Source organism: Nerophis lumbriciformis, linkage group LG01 (assembly GCF_033978685.3).
Source record: "Nerophis lumbriciformis linkage group LG01, RoL_Nlum_v2.1, whole genome shotgun sequence".
Classification (NCBI taxonomy): Eukaryota; Metazoa; Chordata; class Actinopteri; order Syngnathiformes; family Syngnathidae; genus Nerophis; species Nerophis lumbriciformis.
In genome coordinates, this window is record NC_084548.2 from 78,476,519 (window position 1) to 78,501,166 (window position 24,648).

The 24,648-nt window shown below is 42.1% G+C and overlaps 1 protein-coding gene across 5 annotated transcripts in view; it reads left to right on the top strand.

Moving 5' to 3' along the window:
- Window positions 1-24,648, top strand: part of LOC133615148 (protein-serine O-palmitoleoyltransferase porcupine-like) — a 58,490-nt gene that overhangs the window by 26,610 nt on the left and 7,232 nt on the right. For all 5 annotated transcript variants that reach the window (XM_061973547.2, XM_072914841.1, XM_072914840.1 and 2 more), the window contains 6 exons: window positions 2,584-2,627; window positions 3,953-4,134; window positions 4,193-4,323; window positions 5,001-5,126; window positions 10,288-10,388; window positions 16,455-16,531. In XM_061973547.2, coding sequence (XP_061829531.2) covers window positions 2,584-2,627; window positions 3,953-4,134; window positions 4,193-4,323; window positions 5,001-5,126; window positions 10,288-10,388; window positions 16,455-16,531 — 661 coding nt within the window. The remainder of the gene's footprint in view (window positions 1-2,583; window positions 2,628-3,952; window positions 4,135-4,192; window positions 4,324-5,000; window positions 5,127-10,287; window positions 10,389-16,454; window positions 16,532-24,648) is intronic.

Consider the following 24,648-nt stretch of genomic DNA (forward strand, 5'->3'; position numbering starts at 1 on the left):
AAAATCCCTACAGGCAACCTATGGACCGACTCAACTGACACTGATTTTATGACCTAGTACAGTGGTTCTCAAATGGGGGTACGCGTACCCCTGGGGGTACTTGAAGGTATGCCAAGGGGTACGTGAGATTTTTAAAAAATATTTTAAAAATAGCAACAATTCAAAAATCCTTTATAAATATATTTATTGAATAATACTTCAACAAAATATGAATGTAAGTTCATAAACTCAGTGAAGCACAAGCTCAGGTTTGTCACTAAAATGTCTGTCAAAAAGAAGTGTGAAAAGAAATGCAACAATGCAATATTCAGTGTTGACAGCTAGATTTTTTGTGGACATGTTCCATAAATATTGATGTTAAAGATTTATTTTTTTGTGAAGAAATGTTTAGAATTAAGTTGATGAATCCAGATGGATCTCTATTACAATCCCCAAAGAGGGCACTTTAAGTTGATGATGACTTCTATGTGTAGAAATCTTTATTTATAATTGAATCTCTTGTTTATTTTTCAACAAGTTTTTAGTTATTTTTATATCTTTTTTTCCAAATAGTTCAAGAAAGACCACTACAAATGAGCAATATTTTGCATTGTTATACAATTTAATAAATCAGAAACTGATGACATAGTGCTGTATTTTACTTCTTTATCTTTTTTTTTTTCAACCAAAAATGCTTTGCTCTGATTAGGGGGTACTTGAATTAAACAAAATTCACAGGGGGTACATTGCTGAAAAAAGGTTGAGAACCACTGACCTAGTATATACAGGTAAAAGCCAGTAAATTAGAATATTTTGAAAAACTTGATTTATTTCAGTAATTGCATTCAAAAGGTGTAACTTGTACATTATATTTATTCATTGCACACAGACTGATGCATTCAAATGTTTATTTCATTTAATTTTGATGATTTGAAGTGGCAACAAATGAAAATCCAAAATTCCGTGTGTCACAAAATTAGAATATTACTTAAGGCTAATACAAAAAAGGGATTTTTAGAAATGTTGGCCAACTGAAAAGTATGAAAATGAAAAATATGAGCATGTACAATACTCAATACTTGGTTGGAGCTCCTTTTGCCTCAATTACTGCGTTAATGCGGCGTGGCATGGAGTCGATGAGTTTCTGGCACTGCTCAGGTGTTATGAGAGCCCAGGTTGCTCTGATAGTGGCCTTCAACTCTTCTGCGTTTTTGGGTCTGGCATTCTGCATCTTCCTTTTCACAATACCCCACAGATTTTCTATGGGGCTAAGGTCAGGGGAGTTGGCGGGCCAATTTAGAACAGAAATACCATGGTCCGTAAACCAGGCACGGGTAGATTTTGCGCTGTGTGCAGGCGCCAAGTCCTGTTGGAACTTGAAATCTCCATCTCCATAGAGCAGGTCAGCAGCAGGAAGCATGAAGTGCTCTAAAACTTGCTGGTAGACGGCTGCGTTGACCCTGGATCTCAGGAAACAGAGTGGACCGACACCAGCAGATGACATGGCACCCCAAACCATCACCCAACCATGCAAATTTTGCATTTCCTTTGGAAATCGAGGTCCCAGAGTCTGGAGGAAGACAGGAGAGGCACAGGATCCACGTTGCCTGAAGTCTAGTGTAAAGTTTCCACCATCAGTGATGGTTTGGGGTGCCATGTCATCTGCTGGTGTCGGTCCACTCTGTTTCCTGAGATCCAGGGTCAACGCAGCCGTCTACCAGCAAGTTTTAGAGCACTTCATGCTTCCTGCTGCTGACCTGCTCTATGGAGATGGAGATTTCAAGTTCCAACAGGACTTGGCGCCTGCACACAGCGCAAAATCTACCCGTGCCTGGTTTACGGACCATGGTATTTCTGTTCTAAATTGGCCCGCCAACTCCCCTGACCTTAGCCCCATAGAAAATCTGTGGGGTATTGTGAAAAGGAAGATGCAGAATGCCAGACCCAAAAACGCAGAAGAGTTGAAGGCCACTATCAGAGCAACCTGGGCTCTCATAACACCTGAGCAGTGCCAAAAACTCATCGACTCCATGCCACGCCGCATTAACGCAGTAATTGAGGCAAAAGGAGCTCCAACCAAGTATTGAGTATTGTACATGCTCATATTTTTCATTTTCATACTTTTCAGTTGGCCAACATTTCTAAAAATCCCTTTTTTGTATTAGCCTTAAGTAATATTCTAATTTTGTGACACACGGAATTTTGGATTTTCATTTGTTGCCACTTCAAATCATCAAAATTAAATGAAATAAACATTTGAATGCATCAGTCTGTGTGCAATGAATAAATATAATGTACAAGTTACACCTTTTGAATGCAATTACTGAAATAAATCAAGTTTTTCAAAATATTCTATTTTACTGGCTTTTACCTGTACATGAGCTAACTAAGTTTTTTTATGTCTCCACAACCTGTAGAAAGGGTGGTCCCCACAAGTGATGATCAAAAACTTGGTCCTCATTCCAAATGATTGTGTGTGTGTGTGTGTGTGTGTGTGTGTGTGTGCGTGTGTGTGTGCGTATGGTTTAACTTTGTCAATTTGTGCTTTTTGCTTGTACGTATATTCCAGTGCAGATGTGAGATGTTGTGCTTTGTGTGTTTCAGAGAATTACATCTAATTGACACGGTGACCTGGCACAAGATAAGAGGTGAATGTCTCTTTCAACACAATATTCTTTTCATGTATCCTAGTGAGAGTTGCAGGTGAAACACAAAACAATTTAAATATGGTGCAAAAAGGAATTAATTTCTGCAATTCAACTTCAAATGGGAGCAGGCATGTGATTTCCCCCCCTATAGTCAAAAATGCCTCTTTTTTTTTTGTGGACAAAAATATTAAATGTACTTGTTAAATAAAACCTCTGCCTTGTTTTTAGTGAATACTTAGGCTATAATAATAATAATACACTATTGTATTTTTTAATTTTGTCATTATGGTGGTACTTAATGAATACTTAAGGCCTACTACGCTACTGCATTTTTTTTTTAATGTTGCCATTATGGTGGTACTTAATGAATACTTAGGTCTACTACACTACTGTATTTTAATGTTGTCATTATGGTGGTACTTTATGAATACTTAGGTTTACTACACTACTGTATTTAATGTTGTCATTATGGTGGTACTTAATGAATACTTAGGTCTACTACACTACTGTATTTAATGTTGTCATTATGGTGGTACTTAATGAATACTTAGGTCTACTACACTACTGTATTTAATGTTGTCATTATGGTGGTACATAATGAATACTTAGGTCTACTACACTACTGTATTTAATGTTGTCATTATGGTGGTACTTAATGAATACTTAGGTCTACTACACTACTGTATTTAATGTTGTCATTATGGTGGTACTTAATGAATACTTAGGTCTACTACACTACTGTATTTAATGATGTCATTATGGTGGTACTTGGAGAGCCAAGTTTCTTCTGAGGTGGTACTTGGTGAAAAAAGGTAGAGAACTTCTATATTAGAAGATAAAGGACAATATCGGTGGAAACGATACCAAGAGTAGTATCAGTATATGATCCATTAGACTACAGCGATTAGGTCACTATTTTCATTTTCACAAAATTTGTTTTTTAGTTACTTTTGTCATCATGGATTTGGGGGCAAAAACCAAAACATTTCAAATAGTAATAGATAGTAGTTTGTAATATATATTTTTTGTTTAGATATTGTGTACGATTAACTTTGTTTTGCTGAAACAGTATGTAATAAATGCGAATAAGGAACTAGTTTAAATATTGTCTTGATATGTTTGCAAAATAAATACATTTTAAAGATTAAGTTGATACATGTGATCAATATCAGCTGATCTCACTCACAGATGATCACAATCAGCCGCATAAAAGCATGATCAAAACATCCTCAGCTTCTGTTGTTTACTTAAAATGTTTTTGCACAATTATTGAGGTCAAGCTGTCAGTGCCTACTTCCTGTGTGTTCTTGCCTGTGTTTTGAGAGGCAGTCAGATGGTGGTGGCCATGAAAGCCATTTCTCTGGCCTTTGACCTGGATGGCGGGACGGTCGCCGCTCTGCCCCCACCGACAGAGTTCCTAGGCTACGTTCTCTTCGTGGGAAACGTGGTCTTCGGTCCGTGGATCAGCTTCTCATCATACAAGGCTGCTGTCCTGGGCAGACAACTGGTGAGCAAGTCTTTTGTGGGTGCCGACAAAGTTCTAAGGCTTTTTTTCTGCTCCTCAGAGCTGGTTGTGGTTTTGGCGTTCCTCCCTCAGCCTGCTAAAGAGTCAGGTTTGCCTGCTGGTGTCGTCTTGCATCGCCCCTTACCTCTTCCTGTTCTTCATCCCCATCCACGGAAATGCATTCACACACAAGTAAGGGCATTTTTCTTTTTTCCCCCCCATATCCAAATCCATACTACAGATGAAACACACCAGATTGAGACAATGGGGTCTGTGGAACACTCTCCCTGACCACCTGAGGGCACCACAGACTGTGGATGCTTTTAAAAAAGGCTTAAAAACCCATCCATCCATCCATTTTCTACCGCTTATTCCCTTTGGAGCCTATCTCAGCTACAATCGGGCGGAAGGCGGGGTACACCCTGGACAAGTCGCCACCTCATCGCAGGGCCAGCACAGATAGACAGACAACAGTCACACTCACATCCACACACTAGGGCCAATTTAGTGTTGCCAATCAACTTATCCCCAGGTGCATGTCTTTGGAGGTGGGAGGAAGCCGGAGTACCCGGAGGGAACCCACGCAGTCACGGGGAGAACATGCAAAGTCCACACAGAAAGATCCCGAGCCCGGGATTGAACCCAAGACTACTCAGGACCTTCGTATTGTGAGGCAGATGCACTAACCCCTCTGCCACCATGAAGCCCCTCACACACCCAAATATATGAACACCAAACACTTTGGCCAAACTCATCCTTTTTCATGGAAATGAAGTAGTCAATCAATAATCACTGTCAGACAAATTCTGTGAAATGGGATGATTTCCAGCGGCACACTAAAAAGTAAATAAAAATGTGTGTATTTGTAGGTGGCTGGGTGCCTATGAGAATGCCTTGTCCTTCCACTTCAGCAACTACTTTGTGGGCCACCTGAGTGAGAGCAGCAGCATGTTGGCAGGAGCCGGACATGTGGAGGAAAAAGACCACGTGCGCTGGTGAGTTTATCCACAGATGACTCACAGCCTGGACCTCATTACGGATGCAGTGTCATAACTTCTTTTCCATAACCAGACCCTTTTATGGCACTTGTAAAAGATTGATGCTATTTTGCCTTTCGGTGTTCATAAATGACCCTACTTAAATCAAATGTGAACAAAAAATAATAAATCAAACATAATTACTAGAGATGCAAAGTTGTTGTTTTTCTGAAGCTGTTACAGATAACTTCCTGCTTCTCAGGACCAATACCATGAATGTTATTTTTTAAATAGTTTGTGCACACCTTTCTTTGTGGCTGGCTTTGAGGAAGCTTCTTTAGCACTGCCGGCGTCTTATTTGTGGGCTTTCAAAACATCGTCGTAGTGATGCTGGGGTTTCAGTTAACTGATGAGGTTTGATGTGTTGAAGCTCAATGTTTTTTTTGTTGTTTTTTTTCCATCCTCGTGGAATGTTTGCAGAACACTTGGCGCAAATAGCATACCATACCATACCAACTTTATTTATAAAGCCCTTTAAAAACAAGCACAGTTGAAAAACAAAGGGCTATACACCACAAAGAAATAGAGGCAAAGGACAGACTAAAAAATAGCATTTAAAACAGAAATAAGAATACACATTTAAAAAGCAAATATAAATTACCCTAAGAACAGTTTGTTAGATAAAAATAGTTCAAAAAGTTAAAAGCGAAAAACAGTTCAAAGTCTCATGCTGGGTTAAAAGCCAGTGAATAAAAATGGGTTTTAAGAAGGGTCTTAAAAGTAGCCAAAGAAGGGGCCAGTCTCACATGGAGAGGGAGATCGTTCCAGAGTCTGGGACCCGCAACAGAGAAGGCTCTCTCCCCTCTGAGCTTTCGCTTTGTTTTGGGTACCTCCAGGATCAGCTGACCTGAGAGACCGGGTGGGGGGGCATAGATATGGAGCAGCTCAGAGAGGTACGGTGGGGATTTAAAAACGAGTAAGATAATTTTAAAATGGACTCTAAAAGACACAGGCAGCCAGTGGAGGGAGGCTAAAACAGGAGTAATGTGCTCTCTTTTTCTTGTGTTAGTTAAAAGTCGGGCAGCTGCATTTTGGAGCAGCTGCAGACGTGAGAGGGAGGATTGACTACCGTATTTTCCGCACCATAAGCCGCCCTGGGTTATAAGCCGCGCCTTCAATGAACGGCATATTTCAAAACTTTGTCCACCTATAAGCCGCCCCGTGTTATAAGCCGCATCTAACTGCGCTAAAGGAATGTCAAAAAAACAGTCAGATAGGTCAGTCAAACTTTAATAATATATTAAAAACCAGCGTGATGTGGGCGCGCATGGAGTCGTATATCAACATGGACGGAGCTGCGTGAAAAAAGCCACCCGGCCTCTTCGCGTAAACTTCCCTTAACCACTCGCTCATCTTTTCTTCATCCATCCATCCCTTCGAGTTAGCTTTTATGATGACGCCGGCTGGAAAGGTCTCTTTTGGCAAGGTCTTCCTTTTGAATATCACCATGGGTGGAAGTTTCTGGCCATTAGCATGGCAAGCTAGAACCACAGTGAAGGATGACTTCTCATTCCCTGTGGTGCGAATATTCACCGTACGTGCTCCCGTTGTATCCACAGTGCGGTTCACAGGAACATCAAAAGTCAGTGGAACCTCGTCCATGTTGATAATGTTCTCTGGCCGGATCTTTTTTTCAGCTATCTTGTTTTTACAATATGCACGGAAAGTAGCCAGCTTTTCTTGAAAGTCTTTAGGCAGTTGCTGTGAAATAGTAGTCCGTGTGCGGATGGAGAGATTGCGTCTTTTCATGAACCGGAAACCTGTCGCTTAGTAGGAGCCATTTTGTGGTCTTTACAGATGTAAACACACAAAGGAAATGAAACGTAATATCCGCGCGCTTCTTCTTCTTCTACGCGGGCGGGTGGTTGCTTACAGTAGAAGAAGAAGCGCTTCCTGTTCTATGGGGGCGGGTGCTTACCTTGGCGGTTGCTTGCGTAGAAGAAGAAGCACTTCCTCTTCTACGGGGAAAAAAGATGGCGGCTGTTTACCGTAGTTGCGAGACCGAAACTTTATGAAAATGAATCTTAATATTAATCCATATATAAAGCGCACCGGGTTATAAGCCGCACTGTCAGCTTTTGAGTAAATTTGTGGTTTTTAGGTGCGGCTAATAGTGCGGAAAATACGGTAATTCCAAAATACAAAGAGTTACAGTAATCCAGCCGAGATGTGATAAAGGCATGGATTACTGTCTCTAACTGTTGCCTAGAAAGAAGGTTTTTAACCTTGGCCAGCTGACGTAAATAAAAAAATGCTGGCTTTCACCACTGTGCCAATCTGACGCTCCAATTTAAAATCACAGTCAATACGAAAGCCCAGGTTGGTGACCGTGGGCTTAACGTGCAAAGCCAAAGGGCCAAAGTCAACAGGGGGGAGCTCACAGGTACCACTAGGTCCAAACACTATTACTTCTGTCTTCTTGTCATTGAAATGTAAGAAGTTTAGGGCCATCCAGGCCTTGATATCCTCAAGACAGGCAAGTAATGGCTGTATTGAAGAGGCATGATTTCTCTTTAATGCATGCGAAATGTTTGTTTACAATGAGCTCAGGGGAAGTTCTTGACCTCCTATGAGAAAAGGAGCGTTTGATTTTCTCACGGCACATTGCAGATAATTATGATTTTTTTAATCAGTTATCAGAGCAATTTTTTTAATTGTGTGTGTTCCGATACAACTTTTTCTGTGCTTTTATTGAAACCTAGATATAAGGCCATTTGATAACAGCACGAAACATAGTACCTACTTTTGTTATTCTGTAGTGTGGAATGTTCGAAAAGGCTTGATTATGACTCACAATAGGGTAAAATAAACACTGACCTATTTATTATTAACCATTTGGAACGGACTTTGCGGTCTTTAAGTTGAAGTGGAGTGGGTTTTTTTTTTAGCAACACCTACTTGCCACAAGAAATCATTAAGTTAAGCTCATGACGCAGTAATAGAGATGCGCGGATAGGCAATTATTTCATCCGCAACCGCATCAGAAAGTCGTCAACCATCCGCCATCCACCCGATCTAACATTTAATCAGAACCGCACCCGCCCGTTGTTATATATCTAATATCGACGATGCAAGGCATTAGTGAGGTTATAAAGCTTTTGCCTGTTAAAGAAAGGAGACTGATCCAATGCAGCACAGACATTCGCGCGCCCAGACGCACACCAGTGCGCAATCATATGGGAGCCGCGCTGAGCGCACCTCCAAGCGCGTCTCGCTGCCGGCGACGGCCGGGTATGGGCCCGACGCTCCAGCGCCATCCATTTTCAGGGCTAGTTGATTCGGCAGGTGGGTTGTTACACACTCCTTAGCGGGTTCCGACTTCCATGGCCACCGTCCTGCTGTCTATATCAACCAGGGTGAGCCCCACCCCTTTCGTGAGCGCACTGCGCGCGGTAGAGATGCGCGGTTTGCGGGCACAACCGCGGAGTCCGCGGATTATCCGCGGATCGGGCGGTTGAAATAAAAAAAAATTAGATTTTATCCGCGGGTCGGGTCGGGTTGGGTCGGGTCGGGCGATTGAAATTTAAAAAAAAAAGATTTTAAATAGATTCAGGCGGGTGGCAGTTAAACCAATTGGGAAATATATATACATAGTTAAATGTTGTTACCCACATACGAAAAACGAGCAGGCACCTGCAGCATATGCCACAACAGAAGAAAAAAAAAAAAAGAGATGGACACTTTTACGGAGCGGAGAAGGCCCCCGACGCCTCGCCGGGGTCCGGGACCGAGGCCCCTTCCCCCGAGAGGGCCCCACCGGGAGCCGTAGCTGAGGCGATCCGCGAGAAGGGCCCGACGCACGTCCAGGGTCACCACCGCGCCCACCGCACCGACACCCCGCCTCGTCCGCCTTCGCCGCGGCCGGCGTCACGCGCAGCAGGTAAGCAGCTTACCTGCCCGCCACCCCCGTGGCCGGGGGCTCGTAACAGGGGTCACTCCGCGCGCTCCGCCCGCGCAGCTTACCTGCCCGCCACCCCTGTTGCCGGGGGCGCGTAACAGGGGTCACTCCACTAGCAGTGCGCTCACGAAAGGGGTGGGGCTCACCCTGGTTGATATAGACAGCAGCTAGGACGGTGGCCATGGAAGTCGGAACCCGCTAAGGAGTGTGTAACAACCCACCTGCCGAATCAACTAGCCCTGAAAATGGATGGCGCTGGAGCGTCGGGCCCATATACCCGGCCGTCGCCGGCAGCGAGACGCGCTTGGAGGTGCGCTCAGCGCGGCTCCCATATGATTGCGCACTGGTGTGCGTCTGGGTCGTGACAGCGTGGCACGCGAATGTCTGTGCTGCGTTGGATCAGTCTCCTTTCTTTAACAGGCAAAAGCTTTATAACCTCACTAATGCCTTGCATCGTCTATATTAGATATATAACAACGGGCGGGTGCGGGCGGGTGCGGTTCTGATCAAATGTTAGATCGGGTGGATTGCGGATGGTTGACGACTTTCTGATGCGGTTGCGGATGAAATAATTGCCTATCCGCGCATCTCTAATGTGTAAGTAATATGCAACTCTAATTATTTGGTATTTGTTTATATTGACAATTGTGCTGTTTTAGACTGCAATATTGTTAAATTAAGGACTTTTATTACGTATGTTTAGTTTGTGTGCTTGACTGTTGTGTAGCTACACGCTCCTAGTAGACTATAGCTTAGCATGTTTACCTTTTTGGAAGTGACTTGACTAAAAATAGAAGAAATGGTGTGCTTGTTGGAGGACATTTAGATGTTTTGCACAAGTAAACACGTTGCAGCACAGCTGATGTTTTTTGCTTGTATTGTCATCATTTCCTCATATCACCCCAATAACTGTCTCCTTGTCCTGCATCCCTGATGATTACCCAGCAGATAACAAGTGAACTGTGTGATGACAAGCTCATCTTATTTAAAGACAGTCAAATATTTAGTCACCAATGAGAGGTTCTGATCTTCTAATTGAAAGAATGAACATTGGCATCGTGTTGATGTTTCGTTTCCCCGCCGTCCTGGAAACCGGATTTATACCCTGCAAGGTTTTGTTGAGATCCAAAAGAACTTCTATAATGTGTTGTTCAATGACCAGGACACTCTGGTTTCTCGGTTCGTATCTTTCTCGTGAACTGTGTGCCGTTGTTTGTGCAGGGAAATGCAAGTGGTCAAACCTCTGAATGTGGAAATGCCTCGCTCCATGGTGGAAGTGGTCACTTCCTGGAACATTCCCATGTCACGCTGGCTTAAAACCTGTAAGTCGTACAGTATATCATACATTCTCTTGTCATCGCTGCTTTTTCACATTCTGCCTTCCGCTGCCTTCCGCTGCCTTCCAGCTTTAAATCGTTAACTGACAATAACCCTAAATATCTAACAACTAAGGTTGTACGTATACCGGTATTAGCAGGCCCGGCCCTAACCAATCTGGCGCCCTAGGCAAGATTTTAGGTGGCGCCCCCCCACATCGGCAGTGAAGTGTATATACTCACAAGAAACCGAATAGCTTTGTCTTTGACCTTTTTTTTTAACTTACAACTATACCTAATATATAAAGGGGTGGAAAAGTGACTATTACCTGCAGGGCAAACATTAGCTAACCAGAAGGCAATAACAATGTAAACAAAAAACACCTGCTTAAAAGATCTAATACAAATGTCCCTGAGGAATGTAAGGTGGGAGTACTGTAATTACCTAACATTACATTATTATTTTCCATAACAATTTAGCCCCCTCCACAATATTAACCCGACGTTAAAACAGAACTCGCTATTTATTGATTAGCAATTGCCGAATCATGTAACATTAGCTTAATGCTAAAAAGCCAGGTTACTATCACATTCTGTAACAGACAAATAATTTCATGTAGGCTAACGCATACTTGCCAACCTTGAGACCTCCGATTTCGGGAGGTGGGGGCTGGGGGCGTGGTCGGGGGTGGGGCGCGGCGTGGTTGGGGGCGTGGTTAAGAGGGGAGGAGTATATTGACAGCCAGAATTCTCCAAGTCAAGTATTTCATACATATATATATATATATATATATATATATATATATATATATATATATATATATATATATATATTAGAGATGCGCGGTTTGCGGACACAACCGCGGAGTCCGCGGATCGGGCGGATGAAATTAAAAAAAATAAGATTTTATCCGCGCGCGGGTCGGGTCGGGTGGATTAATTAGATATATATATATATATTTTTTTTTTTTTTTTTTTTTTTGCGGGTGGCAGTTAAACCAATTCGGAAATATATATACATAGTTAAATGTTGTTACCCACATACGAAAAACGAGCAGGCACCTGCAGCATATGCCACAACAGAAGAAAAAAAAAGAAAAGAGATGGACACTTTTACGGAGCGGAGAAGGGACGCCTCGCCGGGGTCCGGGACCCACCGGGAGCCGTAGCTGAGGCGATCCGCGAGAAGGGCCCGACGCACGTCCAGGGTCACCACCGCGCCCACCGCACCGACACCCCGCCTCGTCCGCCTTCGCCGCGGCCGGCGTCACGCGCAGCAGGTAAGCAGCTTACCTGCCCGCCACCTCCGTGGCCGGGGGCTCGTAACAGGGGTCACTCCGCGCGCTCCGCCCGCGCAGCTTACCTGCCCGCCACCCCTGTTGCCGGGGGCGCGTAACAGGGGTCACTCCGCGCACAGTGCGCTCACGAAAGGGGTGGGGCTCACCCTGGTTGATATAGAGAGCAGGACGGTGGCCATGGAAGTCGGAACCCGCTAAGGAGTGTGTAACAACCCACCTGCCGAATCAACTAGCCCTGAAAATGGATGGCGCTGGAGCGTCGGGCCCATATACCCGTCCGTCGCCGGCAGCGAGACGCGCTTGGAGGTGCGCTTAGCGCGGCTCCCATATGATTGCGCACTGGTGTGCGTCTGGGTCGTGACAGCGTGGCACGTGGAAGTCTGTGCTGCGTTGGATCAGTCTCCTTTCTTTAACAGGCAAAAGCTTTATTACCTCAGTGAGGTTATAAAGCGTGCGCACCAAACACGAAGCAAGGCCATGGTGCAGGAGAACAAAGGACTTCTTTCATTTAAGGTTTGTGATAAACCATCAAACTCATTCGTTAAAAGGACTCTATAGTAATATAAAGCGAATTTTTCTGGACATTATCATGCAAGAAAAGTTTATTTTTGGGACCGCGATCACCGCGTAATGATTTTTAAAGGTTGCATGACAAACATTTAACTGTCCCATGTGATCAGCAAGTGCGATTGGAAATCCATGCTCAATTATTGCCTCCGTAAATAAAACTTCGGCATTTATCACATCCAAAGAATCTGTTTGGGCGACGAAAAACGTTGAAAGTTTTCCACTTGTATCGCTAGCAACGGCATTAGACTTGTGTTTTTTTGTCCCAACGTGGTCTTTTACATCCCTAATTCCTCCGTGTCCGATCGAACAATCTTGTCTGCACAAGGTGCAATTCGCGTAGTTTTCACCCTTTTTTTTTTTTTTAATTAATGAAAAACCCGGAATAGGTTGATGAAAACCGTACGAATTACGGGAAAACCGGAGTAGTTAGCAGGCTCACTAATGCCTTGCATCATCTATATTAGATCGGGCGGATGGCGGGCGGGTGCAGTTCTGATCAAACGTTACATCGGGTGGATGGCGGATGGTTGACGACTTTCTGACGCGGTTGCGGATGAAATAAATTGCCTATCCGCGCATCTCTAATATATATATATATATATATATATATATATATATATATATCCTGAAAATATGCAAACAAAACTGTGTTTAGATAATTGATACTTCAAACTTGCATAAATAAATATTAAGGAATATAACATAACTTGGCTTCTGAGAGCTTCAAAATGTAATGAATAAATTGCTAAAGTTGTTGATAAACAAGCAATTATTTTAATAATTAAATATGGTCGTTTTAAATTAATTATGATAATTTAAAATTAATTATTTCAAATATGTTTATTTTAATGTATAATTCTATGGCTGGATGTAATAAGGAGTCAGAAAAAATACAAATAAAAATACAATTAATTTTTAGCAAAATATAGTAAAAATGTATTTTTATTTTTTTTAATTAAATAAATATATTTATTTTTAGGTAAGATAAACATAATAATACAATTTATCTCTACTCTGGATGTGGGTAATGTTGTAACAAATAATATTTCTATTAAATAAGCATTACTTTGCATTTTAATTAACGTGGGATTATTTTTTGTATTTAGAAGTAATAGTACCAACTTTTATTTTATTTTTATTTTTTTCTCCAACATTTGTGGCACTGGCGTGGCGCCCCCTGATGGACGGCGCCCTTAGCATTTGCCTATACGGCCTATGCCACGGGCCGGCCCTGGGTATTAGTATAGTACCGCGATACTAATGAATCATATTCAGTACTATACCGCCTTTAAAAAGTACTGGGTTTTTTTTACAAGCATGATGGCACGTCTTCGTCACGTGGTGACATTGCTGGTTTTACCAGCAGAGGAGCATGTTGGGCAGCGCACACACACAGAGTACTTACAAGCAGACACAGTGTGTAGACAGAAAAGGGACACATTTTGGTGTAAAAAGTCAAGATAAAGGTGAAGTTTTAACACTGAAACACCCTCAGGAAGAGCTGCTTTAAGACATGGCTAACATCCATCCGCAGTGTTTTAGCTACTTCTAAATCACTAATCCTGGCCTCCATGGTGACAAATAAAGTACGTTTCTTACAAGTAGCATTATCACTGGAGGATGAGGAATAGCTAAACATGCTTCACTACACACCGTAGGAGGGTACAATAGCTCACCGGCGTCACAATGTAAACAAACACCATGGGTGGATCTACACCTGACATCCACTGTAATGATACCAAGTATAGGAGCGTATCTAGTCGATACTACTATGATTACATTGATATTTTTTTAGCATCACAAAATCTTTTTTCCTTTTTTTAATTCATATTATGTTTATAAAGTCAGTAAATATGTCCCTGGACACATGAGGACTTTGAATATGACCAATGTATGATCCTGTAACTACTTGGTATCACATCCATACCTAAATGTGTGGTATCATCCAAAACTAATGTCAAGTATCAAAGAAGAGACGAATAAGTGATTATTACATTTGAACAGAAGTGTAGATAGAACATGTTAAAACAGAAAATAAGAAGATATTAACAGTAAATGAACAAGTAGATTAATAATACATTTATACAGTTTGTCCCTCATAATGTAGACAAAATAATACGTCAGCAGACTAATTAGGAGTCTTTGTTTGTTTACTTACTACTAAAAGACAAGTTGTCTAGTATGTTCACCAGAGGTGGGACCAAGTCATTGTTTTGCAAGTCACAAGTAAGTCTCAAGTCTTTGCCCTCAAGTCCGAGTCAAGTCCCGAGTCAAGACAGGCAAGCCCCGAGTCAAGTCCAAAGTCAAGACTGGAAAGTCTCAAGTCAAGTCCTAAGTCCTGCATTTTGAGTTTCGAGTCCTTTCAAGTCCTTTTAACCACAGACTAATATATTAACACAGATTGTGTATGCTTTTCAAACGCTGTATTTATTTATTAAAACAAGTGCATTTTAAATTGCAGGAAAGAAAATTGTGCTGACATTGCACTTTATAATAGCACTATTAACCAGTCATTTTAAACATGAACTCATTCCTTTACAGAACAAGCACATTGAAAAATAAAGTGCAAATGTACTTATTTGTACAAAAGTGTTAACATTGAAAAAACATGACATATACGTGAACATAACAAAAAAGTTGTACTTTTTATATGTCAGGGCCCTATGCTGCATTGCATTTGCAAAAGACCAAATTAGCCAAGAGTCTGTCAGTCATTTGTGCACGATGGGGGCGTAGTATGATGCCACCATGGCTGAAAACTCGCTCCACTGGAGCACTGGAGGCAGGCACTGCCAAGACTCTCATGGCCACTCGGAACAGTGAAGGAAGAGTCTTCATGTTCAATGCCCAGAACAAAAGGGGGGAGAGAGTTGTTTTGGGTTGGTGCACTACTTGTAAGTGTATCTTGTGTTTTTTATGTTGATTTAATTAAAAAAAGAAAAAAATATATATATATATTTCTTGTGCGGCCCGATACCAATCGATCCACGGACCAGTAGCGGGCCGCGGCCCGGTGGTTGGGGACCACTGAGGTAAACAACCAACAGTATGTCAGAAAGCTAGCTAAAACGGTACACATATTCATAATATAGTATACATTTTAACTGACCTTTATTTGACTATTTTTGTCTTTTTTTAGGTGGCTAAAATACGCGGTGCTGCTGACCGCCGTCTAACGTTACGTGTGATATATTGACTAACGTAACCCTGCTTAAAAAAAATCACTGAACAAAAAGTATGAATAAGGTAGTGAACTGCAACAGATTCCCGTGTTTGCAATAACGTTATAACGTTAGCAGTGAGTTTACAGCCTCACTGATTTAACTACACAGCAAATAAAAGTCACGTTACTTAGCCAATAAACGTTATCTTACATTCAAAACTTACCGTTCTTTGTGCAACTTCAAATGCCGGACGAAGTTGGAAGTTGTTGCCTCTCCATCAGTCATTTTGGAACCGCATGTGTTGCATACTGCAAACCGTTTTGTGTTGACCACCTCGTAATTTTTATACCCAAACGAAATTATTTTAGGTATCGTTTTTTGTTCACTGGCGTGTGGTTTGGACATGTCTTCTTCGTTGGTTGTCCTGCAATTTGATTGGATGAATGCTGTGTGATGAAAACAAAGTAGATCTAATTTGATTGGCTGTTGTACTGAGAGCACACCAGCTGACACACGCAACGCTGATAGACAAGTACACAATGAAAAATTACGGAGCGCTCCCGAATAACTTTTTCATCTTTGGGTTTTGGGGAAAGTAGCAAGTCATGTCAAGTCATGTCAATTCAAAAGGCTCAAGTCCAAGTGAAGTCACAAGTCATTGATGTTAAAGTCTAAGTCCAGTTGCAAGTCTTTTTACATTTTGTCAAGTCCAGTCTAAAGTCATCAAATTCATGACTCGAGTCTGACTCGAGTCCAAGTCATGTGACTCGAGTCCACACCTCTGATGTTCACTATTTTATTTAAGGACTAAATTACAATAATAAACATATGTTTCATGTATCCTAAGATTTTTGTTAAAATAAAGACAATAATTACATTTTTCGTGGTCCGCTTTATTTAAAAAAGTATCAGAAAGTATCAAAATACATTTTGGTACCGGTGCCAAAATATTGGTATGGGGACAACCCTACTAACAACAAAATAATGTCTGATGTCACACCATCGAGAGGTTTAAACATCATCCATTTCTTTCCTTTCAGACGTCTTCAAGAACGCCATGAAACTGGGGACTTTTCCCGCCATCCTTGTCACGTACACAGCCAGCGCTTTACTGCATGTGAGTACAACCTCCATTGGCATTTCTAAAAGTACTTTTAATACATTTAAAAAAAAAAAAAAAAAAAAAGGTTGTCAAATTTGTGTTGAGCTAGATATTTAAAATATACTGTATTCATATATATTTTTATTGCAAACTACTCCAAAGTTAATCATCTCTGCACGTACAGGAGATAGCAATCCGATGCTGAGTTCAAGTGTACATTGCAATATTTCAAATACAATTACGGCTTCAGCGGTCGCAGAGGCGAAAACTCAGACATGGGAGGAGTTCGGGGAAGCCATGGAAAAGGACTTCCGGACGGCTTCGAAGCAATTCTGGACCACCATCCGCCGCCTCAGGAAGGGTAAGCAGTGCACTATCAACACCGTGTATGGCGAGGATGGTGTTCTGCTGACCTCGACTGCGGATGTTGTGGATCGGTGGAGGGAATACTTCGAAGACCTCCTCAATCCCACCAACACGTCTTCCTATGAGGAAGCAGTGCCTGGGGGGTCTGTGGTGGGCTCTCCTATTTCTGGGGCTGAGGTTGCCGAGGTAGTTAAAAAGCTCCTCGGTGGCAAGGCCCCGGGGGTGGATGAGATCCGCCCGGAGTTCCTTAAGGCTCTGGATGCTGTGGGGCTGTCTTGGTTGACAAGGCTCTGCAGCATCGCGTGGACATCGGGGGCGGTACCTCTGGATTGGCAGACCGGGGTGGTGGTTCCTCTCTTTAAGAAGGGGAACCGGAGGGTGTGCTCTAACTATCGTGGGATCACACTCCTCAGCCTTCCCGGTAAGGTCTATTCAGGTGTACTGGAGAGGAGGCTACGCCGGATAGTCGAACCTCGGATTCAGGAGGAACAGTGTGGTTTTCGTCCTGGTCGTGGAACTGTGGACCAGCTCTATACTCTGGGCAGGGTCCTTGAGGGTGCATGGGAGTTTGCCCAACCAGTCTACATGTGCTTTGTGGACTTGGAGAAGGCATTCGACCGTGTCCCTCGGGAAGTCCTGTGGGGAGTGCTCAGAGAGTATGGGGTATCGGACTGTCTGATTGTGGCGGTCCGCTCCCTGTATGATCAGTGCCAGAACTTGGTCCGCATTGCCGGCAGTAAGTCGGACACGTTTCCAGTGAGGGTTGGACTCCGCCAAGGCTGCCCTTTGTCACCCATTCTGTTCTGAACTTTTATGGACAGAATTTCTAGACACAGTCAAGGCGTTGAGGGGATCTGGTTTGGTGGCTGCAGGATTAGGTCTCTGCTTTTTGCAGATGATGTGGTCCTGATGGCTTCATCTGGCCAGGATCTTCAGCTCTCACTGGATCGGTTCGCAGCCGAGTGTGAAGCGACTGGGATGAGAATCAGCACCTCCAAGTCCGAGTCCATGGTTCTCGCCCGGTAAAGGGTGGAGTGCCATCTCCGGGTTGGGGAGGAGATCTTGCCCCAAGTGGAGGAGTTCAAGTACCTCGGAGTCTTGTTCACGAGAGAGGGAAGAGTGGATCGCGAGATCGACAGGCGGATCGGTGCGGCGTCTTCAGTAATGCGGACGCTGTATCGATCCGTTGTGGTGAAGAAGGAGCTGAGCCAGAAGGCAAAGCTCTCAATTTACCGGTCGATCTACGTTCCCATCCTCACCTATGGTCATGAGCTTTGGGTTATGACCGAAAGGACTAGATCACGGGTACAAGCGGCCCAAATGAGTTTCCTCCGCCGGGTGGCGGGTCTCTCCCTTAGAGATAGGGTGAGAAGCTCTGTCATCCGGGGGGAGCTCAAAGTAAAGCCGCTGCTCCTCCACATGGAGAGGAGCCAGATGAGGTGGTTCGGGCATCTGGTCAGGATGCCACCCGAACGCCTCCCTAGGGAGGTGTTTAGGGCACGTCCGACCGGTAGGAGGCCGCGGGGAAGACCCAGGACACGTTGGGAAGACTATGTCTCCCGGCTGGCCTGGGAACGCCTCGGGGTCCCACAGGAAGAGCTGGACGAAGTGGCTGGGGAGAGGGAAGTCTGGGCTTCCCTGCTTAGGCTGCTGCCCCCGCGACCCGACCTCGGATAAGCGGAAGAAGATGGATGGATGGATGGACAATTACAGGTGTCCCGATCTGATATTGGTATCAGCAAAATAATCTTCCCCATATAAGCGCTCTGTGACAAGCAGCATGTTTTATTGTGTAAGGTTAACATCTAAATGTCCTTCAATAAACACACTATTTCTTCCATTTTAGTCGAGTCCTTTACAAAAGGTAAACGTGCAAGGCTATAGGCTACTAGGAGCTAGCAGCTACACAACAGCGAAGCACAAAATAGCACACAAGCTAGACATGCGTGGTAAGTCTCCTTAATTGAACGATATTAGTCTAAAACAGCACATTTGTCAACGTAAACAAGTATCAAATAATTACAGTTGCATATTACTTCCCCACACAGTCTCCAAGGAAGAAGTGTATTAGAAGGTATCCAAAAACAAACGTGTCCGCATCATTTAACTCACTCCATGAGTTTATTTGATGAATCATTGTGGCCACTAGGTGTCGCCACAAGACAGCATAAGTCCATTCCAGACAGTTAATAATAAATAGGTTAGTGTTTTTTACCCACCTACAGTAGGGAAGGGATTCATATGTTCACATTCCTGGCTGGACCCCGCGGGAGATGGAGAGGAGGGGTCAATCATTTTGCAATGCAGTCTGCTGAAAATGGTGGAAAGCGCCACTCTCCATTGCAACTGTGCTCAAAGTTACAATAGCTACAAAACACATATTAAGATAGTCAACACTCTACTGTAGAAAGTAAAGTGCATAGTACCCCCCGCCCCCAATTCGTCACATTTCATGTGTCAGGTAAACTGTGACGAATGAATCCCCTTTCCTACTGTACCATTGTTCTCTGTTTGACTCGTTTCACCTGATCGCATACTTGCCAACCCTCCCGGATTTTCCGGGAGACTCCCGAAATTCAGCGCCTCTCCCGAAAACCTCCCGGGACAAATTTTCACGCCCCCTCCAGCTCCATGCGGACCTGAGTGACGTGTTGACAGCCTGTTGTACATGCACATGTGACCCACCCATAATGTGTCACATTTTTGTGTTGATTTATTTAGTTTATTTTGCGGTTTGAATTCGTTTTTGGAGCTGTCATTACACATTTATCAGTATTCACATTGGTCAGTAGGGGGCAGTAGGGCGTTTCTTCCCAATTGAATGCTATCACCTGCAGATCGGAAGTGTCTTGTCATTCTGATGAGAGCGACCAGTCTGTGAACAATTGAAACGTCCTGTGTGCTTTTTCCTCCTGTATAACAGGTTAGTTTTGGTGAATCAACTCACTAGAATAATATCCATGTGATCTTTATAAGTTTAAGTACACATTCTGAAGGTGGAGCCTAACTCTAAAGTGTTTGTGAGTTGTAGTTTGTATTTGTGAATGAATCCAGTGCACAGCTGCGGTAATCAATACAAAAAGGCGACGTGAGTACGCAATGTTTATATAGGAACTTCTGATCCTAATTCAGACTCCCGAATTAGAGCTCCCGTTTTCTTATTGATTTTATAATGTATATTTGTATAATGTGTGTGTTCTGAAATAGTGACAGAGAATAGAACAAGGATGGACAATTCAACCCTTAACTCAACAATGAGTAGAGGAGTGTTATGTGTGTGTATATGTGTAAATAAATGAACACTGAAATTCAAGTATTTCTTTTATTTATTTATATATATATATATATATATATATATATATATATATATATCTTAACCACGCCCCCCACACCCCACCTCCCGAAATCGGAGGTCTCAAGGTTGGCAAGTATGCCTGATCGAGCCTTTTCTGACATTTCACTCGTCAAAATGATAGAAGCTCGTATGATTCTTGCTCATATTACGGATTAATATGGATATCAGCCAATCTTTAATATGGATACTGTATCAGAAGTGAAAAAGTTGTATTATTGATCATGTATAAACTATTATTAATCAGTCATTTAACATGTCAAACACAGGAAGAGAACAAACTGTCGGAGAACAGACAGGATTACGTAGGGCTGGGCGATACGGCTGAAAACTGTTTCACGATATACGTTTTTTTGTATTGATCGGTATTGATAATTATTGATATTTTTTATGACTTATTTAAGCCTGCCAATAAATACAGTAAGTCTGCATTGAAACCAACAAAACTGAAGACAAGTTTTTGTCGTTGATGTATCAAGATATCACACTTTCTCTTCTCCCTCCATGCAGAGAATCCACAGCGAGACGGCGCAACCAAACTTGGCAGTCGATACCGTTACCTGATTGGCTGTTTGCGCGTCCCTCCCATTGCTCATGGACACTTCCTGTTTCCTGTTTAGCTGGGTTCCCAGAGCGAATCTTGCGTCATAATTTCTTGTTTCTTCCGACAAAAAAATATATACCGTATTTTCCGCACCATAAGGCGCCCTGGGTTATAAGCCGCGCCTTCAATGAACGGCATATTTCAAAACTTTGTCCACCTATAAGCCGCCCCGTGTTGTAAGCCGCATCTAACTGCGCTAAAGGGAATGTCAAAAAAACAGTCAGATAGGTCAGTCAAACTTTAATAATATATTAAAACCAGCGTGATGTGGGCGCGCATGGAGTCGTATATCAACATGGACAGAGCTGCGTGAAAAAAGCCACCCGGCCTCTTCGCGTAAACTTAACTTACCTTAACCACTCGCTCATCTTTTCTTCATCCATCCCTTCGAGTTAGCTTTTATGATGACGCCGGCTGGAAAGGTCTCTTTTGGCAAGGTCTTCCTTTTGAATATCACCATGGGTGGAAGTTTCTGGCCATTAGCATGGCAAGCTAGAACCACAGTGAAGGATGACTTCTCATTCCCTGTGGTGCGAATATTCACCGTACGTGCTCCCGTTGTATCCACAGTGCGGTTCACAGGAATATCAGTTGCTGTGAAATAGTAATCCGTGTGCGGATGGAGAGATTGCGTCTTTTCATGAACCGGATCCCTGTCGCTTAGTAGGAGCCATTTTGTGGTCTTTACAGATGTAAACACACAAAGGAAATGAAACGTAATATCCGCGCGCTTTTTCTTCTTCTACGCGGGCGGGTGGTTGCTTACAGTAGAAGAAGAAGCGCTTCCTGTTCTATGGGGGCGGGTGCTTACCTTGGCGGTTGCTTGCGTAGAAGAAGAAGCGCTTCCTGTTCTACCGGGAAAAAAGATGGCGGCTGTTTACCGAAGTTGCGAGACCGAAACTTTATGAAAATGAATCTTAATATTAATCCATATATAAAGCGCACCGGGTTATAAGGCGCACTGTCAGCTTTTGAGAAAATGTGTGGTTTTTAGGTGCGCCTTATAGTGCGGAAAATACGGTACAGTGTTCCCTCGCTACAACACGCTTCACTTTACACGGCCTCACTGTTACACTGATTTTTTGTGTGTGTGTGCCATTTTTTTTACAGTGTCGCATGTCTTTTTTTTGTTTGTTTTTTACAGCGTATGGATGCGCATTGTGTTCTGCGCCCTGTAGACCATTGTCAACCAATACTCTTCTTGCTCTGTGTCCTGTACAGTACAGAATGTATACTGTGGTGGGGGATATAATCCTGAACACGTTTTTTAATATGGATGAGACAGACTTATTTTGGAAACGCACCTTTATAATGCAGGACGAAGACTAAAGCGCATGATTTAAGGCCCAAAAAGATCATGTGACTCTGGTTATGTGTGGGCTTTATGATAAAACCTGGGCTTATTTATAGGTCAAAAAATACTGGAGCCCTAAAAAACAGGTTTTGATCTTTGGTTTCATTCTTTTTTCTTATTTTTTTTTAAAAATCCACAAAGGTTTAAACTTTGAGTGTCTTAACGAGATAATGTTAATGCCTGTCTGAGAAAAGTTCATAAAGTGTGTTAGGGGTTTTACAGACTTAAAACATATATAAGAAACGAAAAACATATGCTGTACTCATACCTGCCAACTACTCCGGTTTTCCCGTAATTAGTACGGTTTTCATCAACCTATTCCGGGTTACGGTTGCAGTGATAAAAAATACGGTTTTTCATTAATTAAAAAAAATAATTTTTTTTTAAGTTTTATTCACGAAATCGCGTAACAACAATGACAATCGACACTGCTTCCCGTAACTTCCTATCGAGCCATTCCGAATGCCATGCGCGAGGCTATTTATAGCACCGCTGCCAAGCACGAGGCACCAGTTGCCATTGTTTCCAAACGAGCGAACGATCATGGAATCAGCCGGAGAAAAATCGCAAACGAGTCTTAAACCGAAAAGAAAACTGCAGTCATTCCGTGAAGAATATTCAAAAGCCTATCCGGGAATAATTATCCGTTCCAAAAAGGGTGAAAACTACGCGAATTGCACCTTGTGCAGGCAAGATTTTTCGATCGGACACGGAGGAATTAGCGATGTAAAAGACCACGTTGGGACAACAATAACAAAGCTGTGTCACAATGATTGACTGTGATGTGACCATGGAAGATGTGATGTGCTGCATTTACAACTGTCTTGATTGCTAAAATTCATTTTTTATTAATTCTTCTTCAATTCTTTTGAAAGGCTTACAGAAAACTGCAATTGAATTGTAGTTCCATGCTAATGATGCTATTGAATTACATTTTAATGAAGTAAACTTATCATAAAGTTACCATATCATTTTTGCAGTATGATCAATCTGATAGAATAAATTTGGATTTTAGCCACAAAAAGGTAATGACACCAATGTTATCTATTGGAATTGTTTAGCACTGTTATACTGTTAAAAGTGTTTATACTATTTATGCTTTCAAGTCCAAGTTGAAGAAATCTTGTTAAATGTTGACAGCATAACTACCAAAATACAGAAGTATGTCCTTAATATTTTTGCAGTGCTATTTCTGTTGAAAAGTTCAAATGATTACATTAGAGATGTGATGTGCCACTTTTCAAGTGTCTGATGGCTTCAATTAATTTTCATTAATGTTTCATATTTGGATTTTTTTGAAAGGCTTACAAAAAAACTACATTTGAATTGTAATTCCATGCTATTGACAGGACTATTAATTTTAATGAAGTTAGCTTACCATGTTTACAGTATGATAATTGTGATAGAAATGTGAATTTTAGGCACAGAATATTTTTTACAATTGAACAAGGCAGTAGATTATACAAGCTTGGACAGAAAGTTAATAATGACACCAATTTTTTTTTAAATGGAATTGTTTAGTACTGTTTTACCATTTGTTTACTGTAAAAAGTGTTTATACTTTCAATGAACAAATTGAAGTCTTGTGAAAGGTTGACAGGATAACTGGCATTAACTGTCAAAATAATTTCAAACTATTGAAGTTAGCTTACAGAATAAACATGTCAATCAACCCATATGATTTTTGCTGTAATATTTTTGTTTTGAAAAGTCACTGTGACTGATAGAAAAGTGATGGTTTTAGCGACATTTTAACCTGTCTGAATGCAATCAATCATTTTGCGTCGGGGGGCGAAGCCACCAGGACTTTGTCCTGGACCTACCGGGGCCTGCGGCCCCTGGACCCTGGCTACTAGGTTTTTCTGATTTCAAAAGTTGGCAGGTATGCAATACTCTTCTTGCTCTGTGTCCTGTACAGTACAGAATGTATACTGTGGTGGGGGATATTTTTTAATATGGATGAGACAGACTTATTTTGAAACGCATCTTTATAATGCAGGACGAAGACAAAAGCGCATGATTTAAGGCCCAAAAAGATCATGTGACTCTGGTTATGTGTGGGCTTTATGATCAAACCTGGGCTTATTTATAGGTCAAAAAATCCTAGAGCCCTAAAAAACAGGTTTTGATCTTTGGTTTCATTCTTGTTTTTCTTTTTTTTTTTTAATCCACAAAGGTTTAAACTTTGTCTTAACGAGATAAATGTTAATGCCTGTCTGAGAAAAGTTCATAAAGTGTGTTAGGGGTTTTACAGACTTAAAACATATATAAGAAACGAAAAAACATATGCTGTACTGTACTGTAAATGAAAAAAAACATATAATTTTAAAAAAAACCTGTAAAGAAAAAAACATGCACAGTAAATGAAAAAAAACATCCTGTAAATAAAAAAATATATAGTCAATGAAAACATAAAAAACGAAAAAATAAATCAACTTCTATTACACGGATCTTAC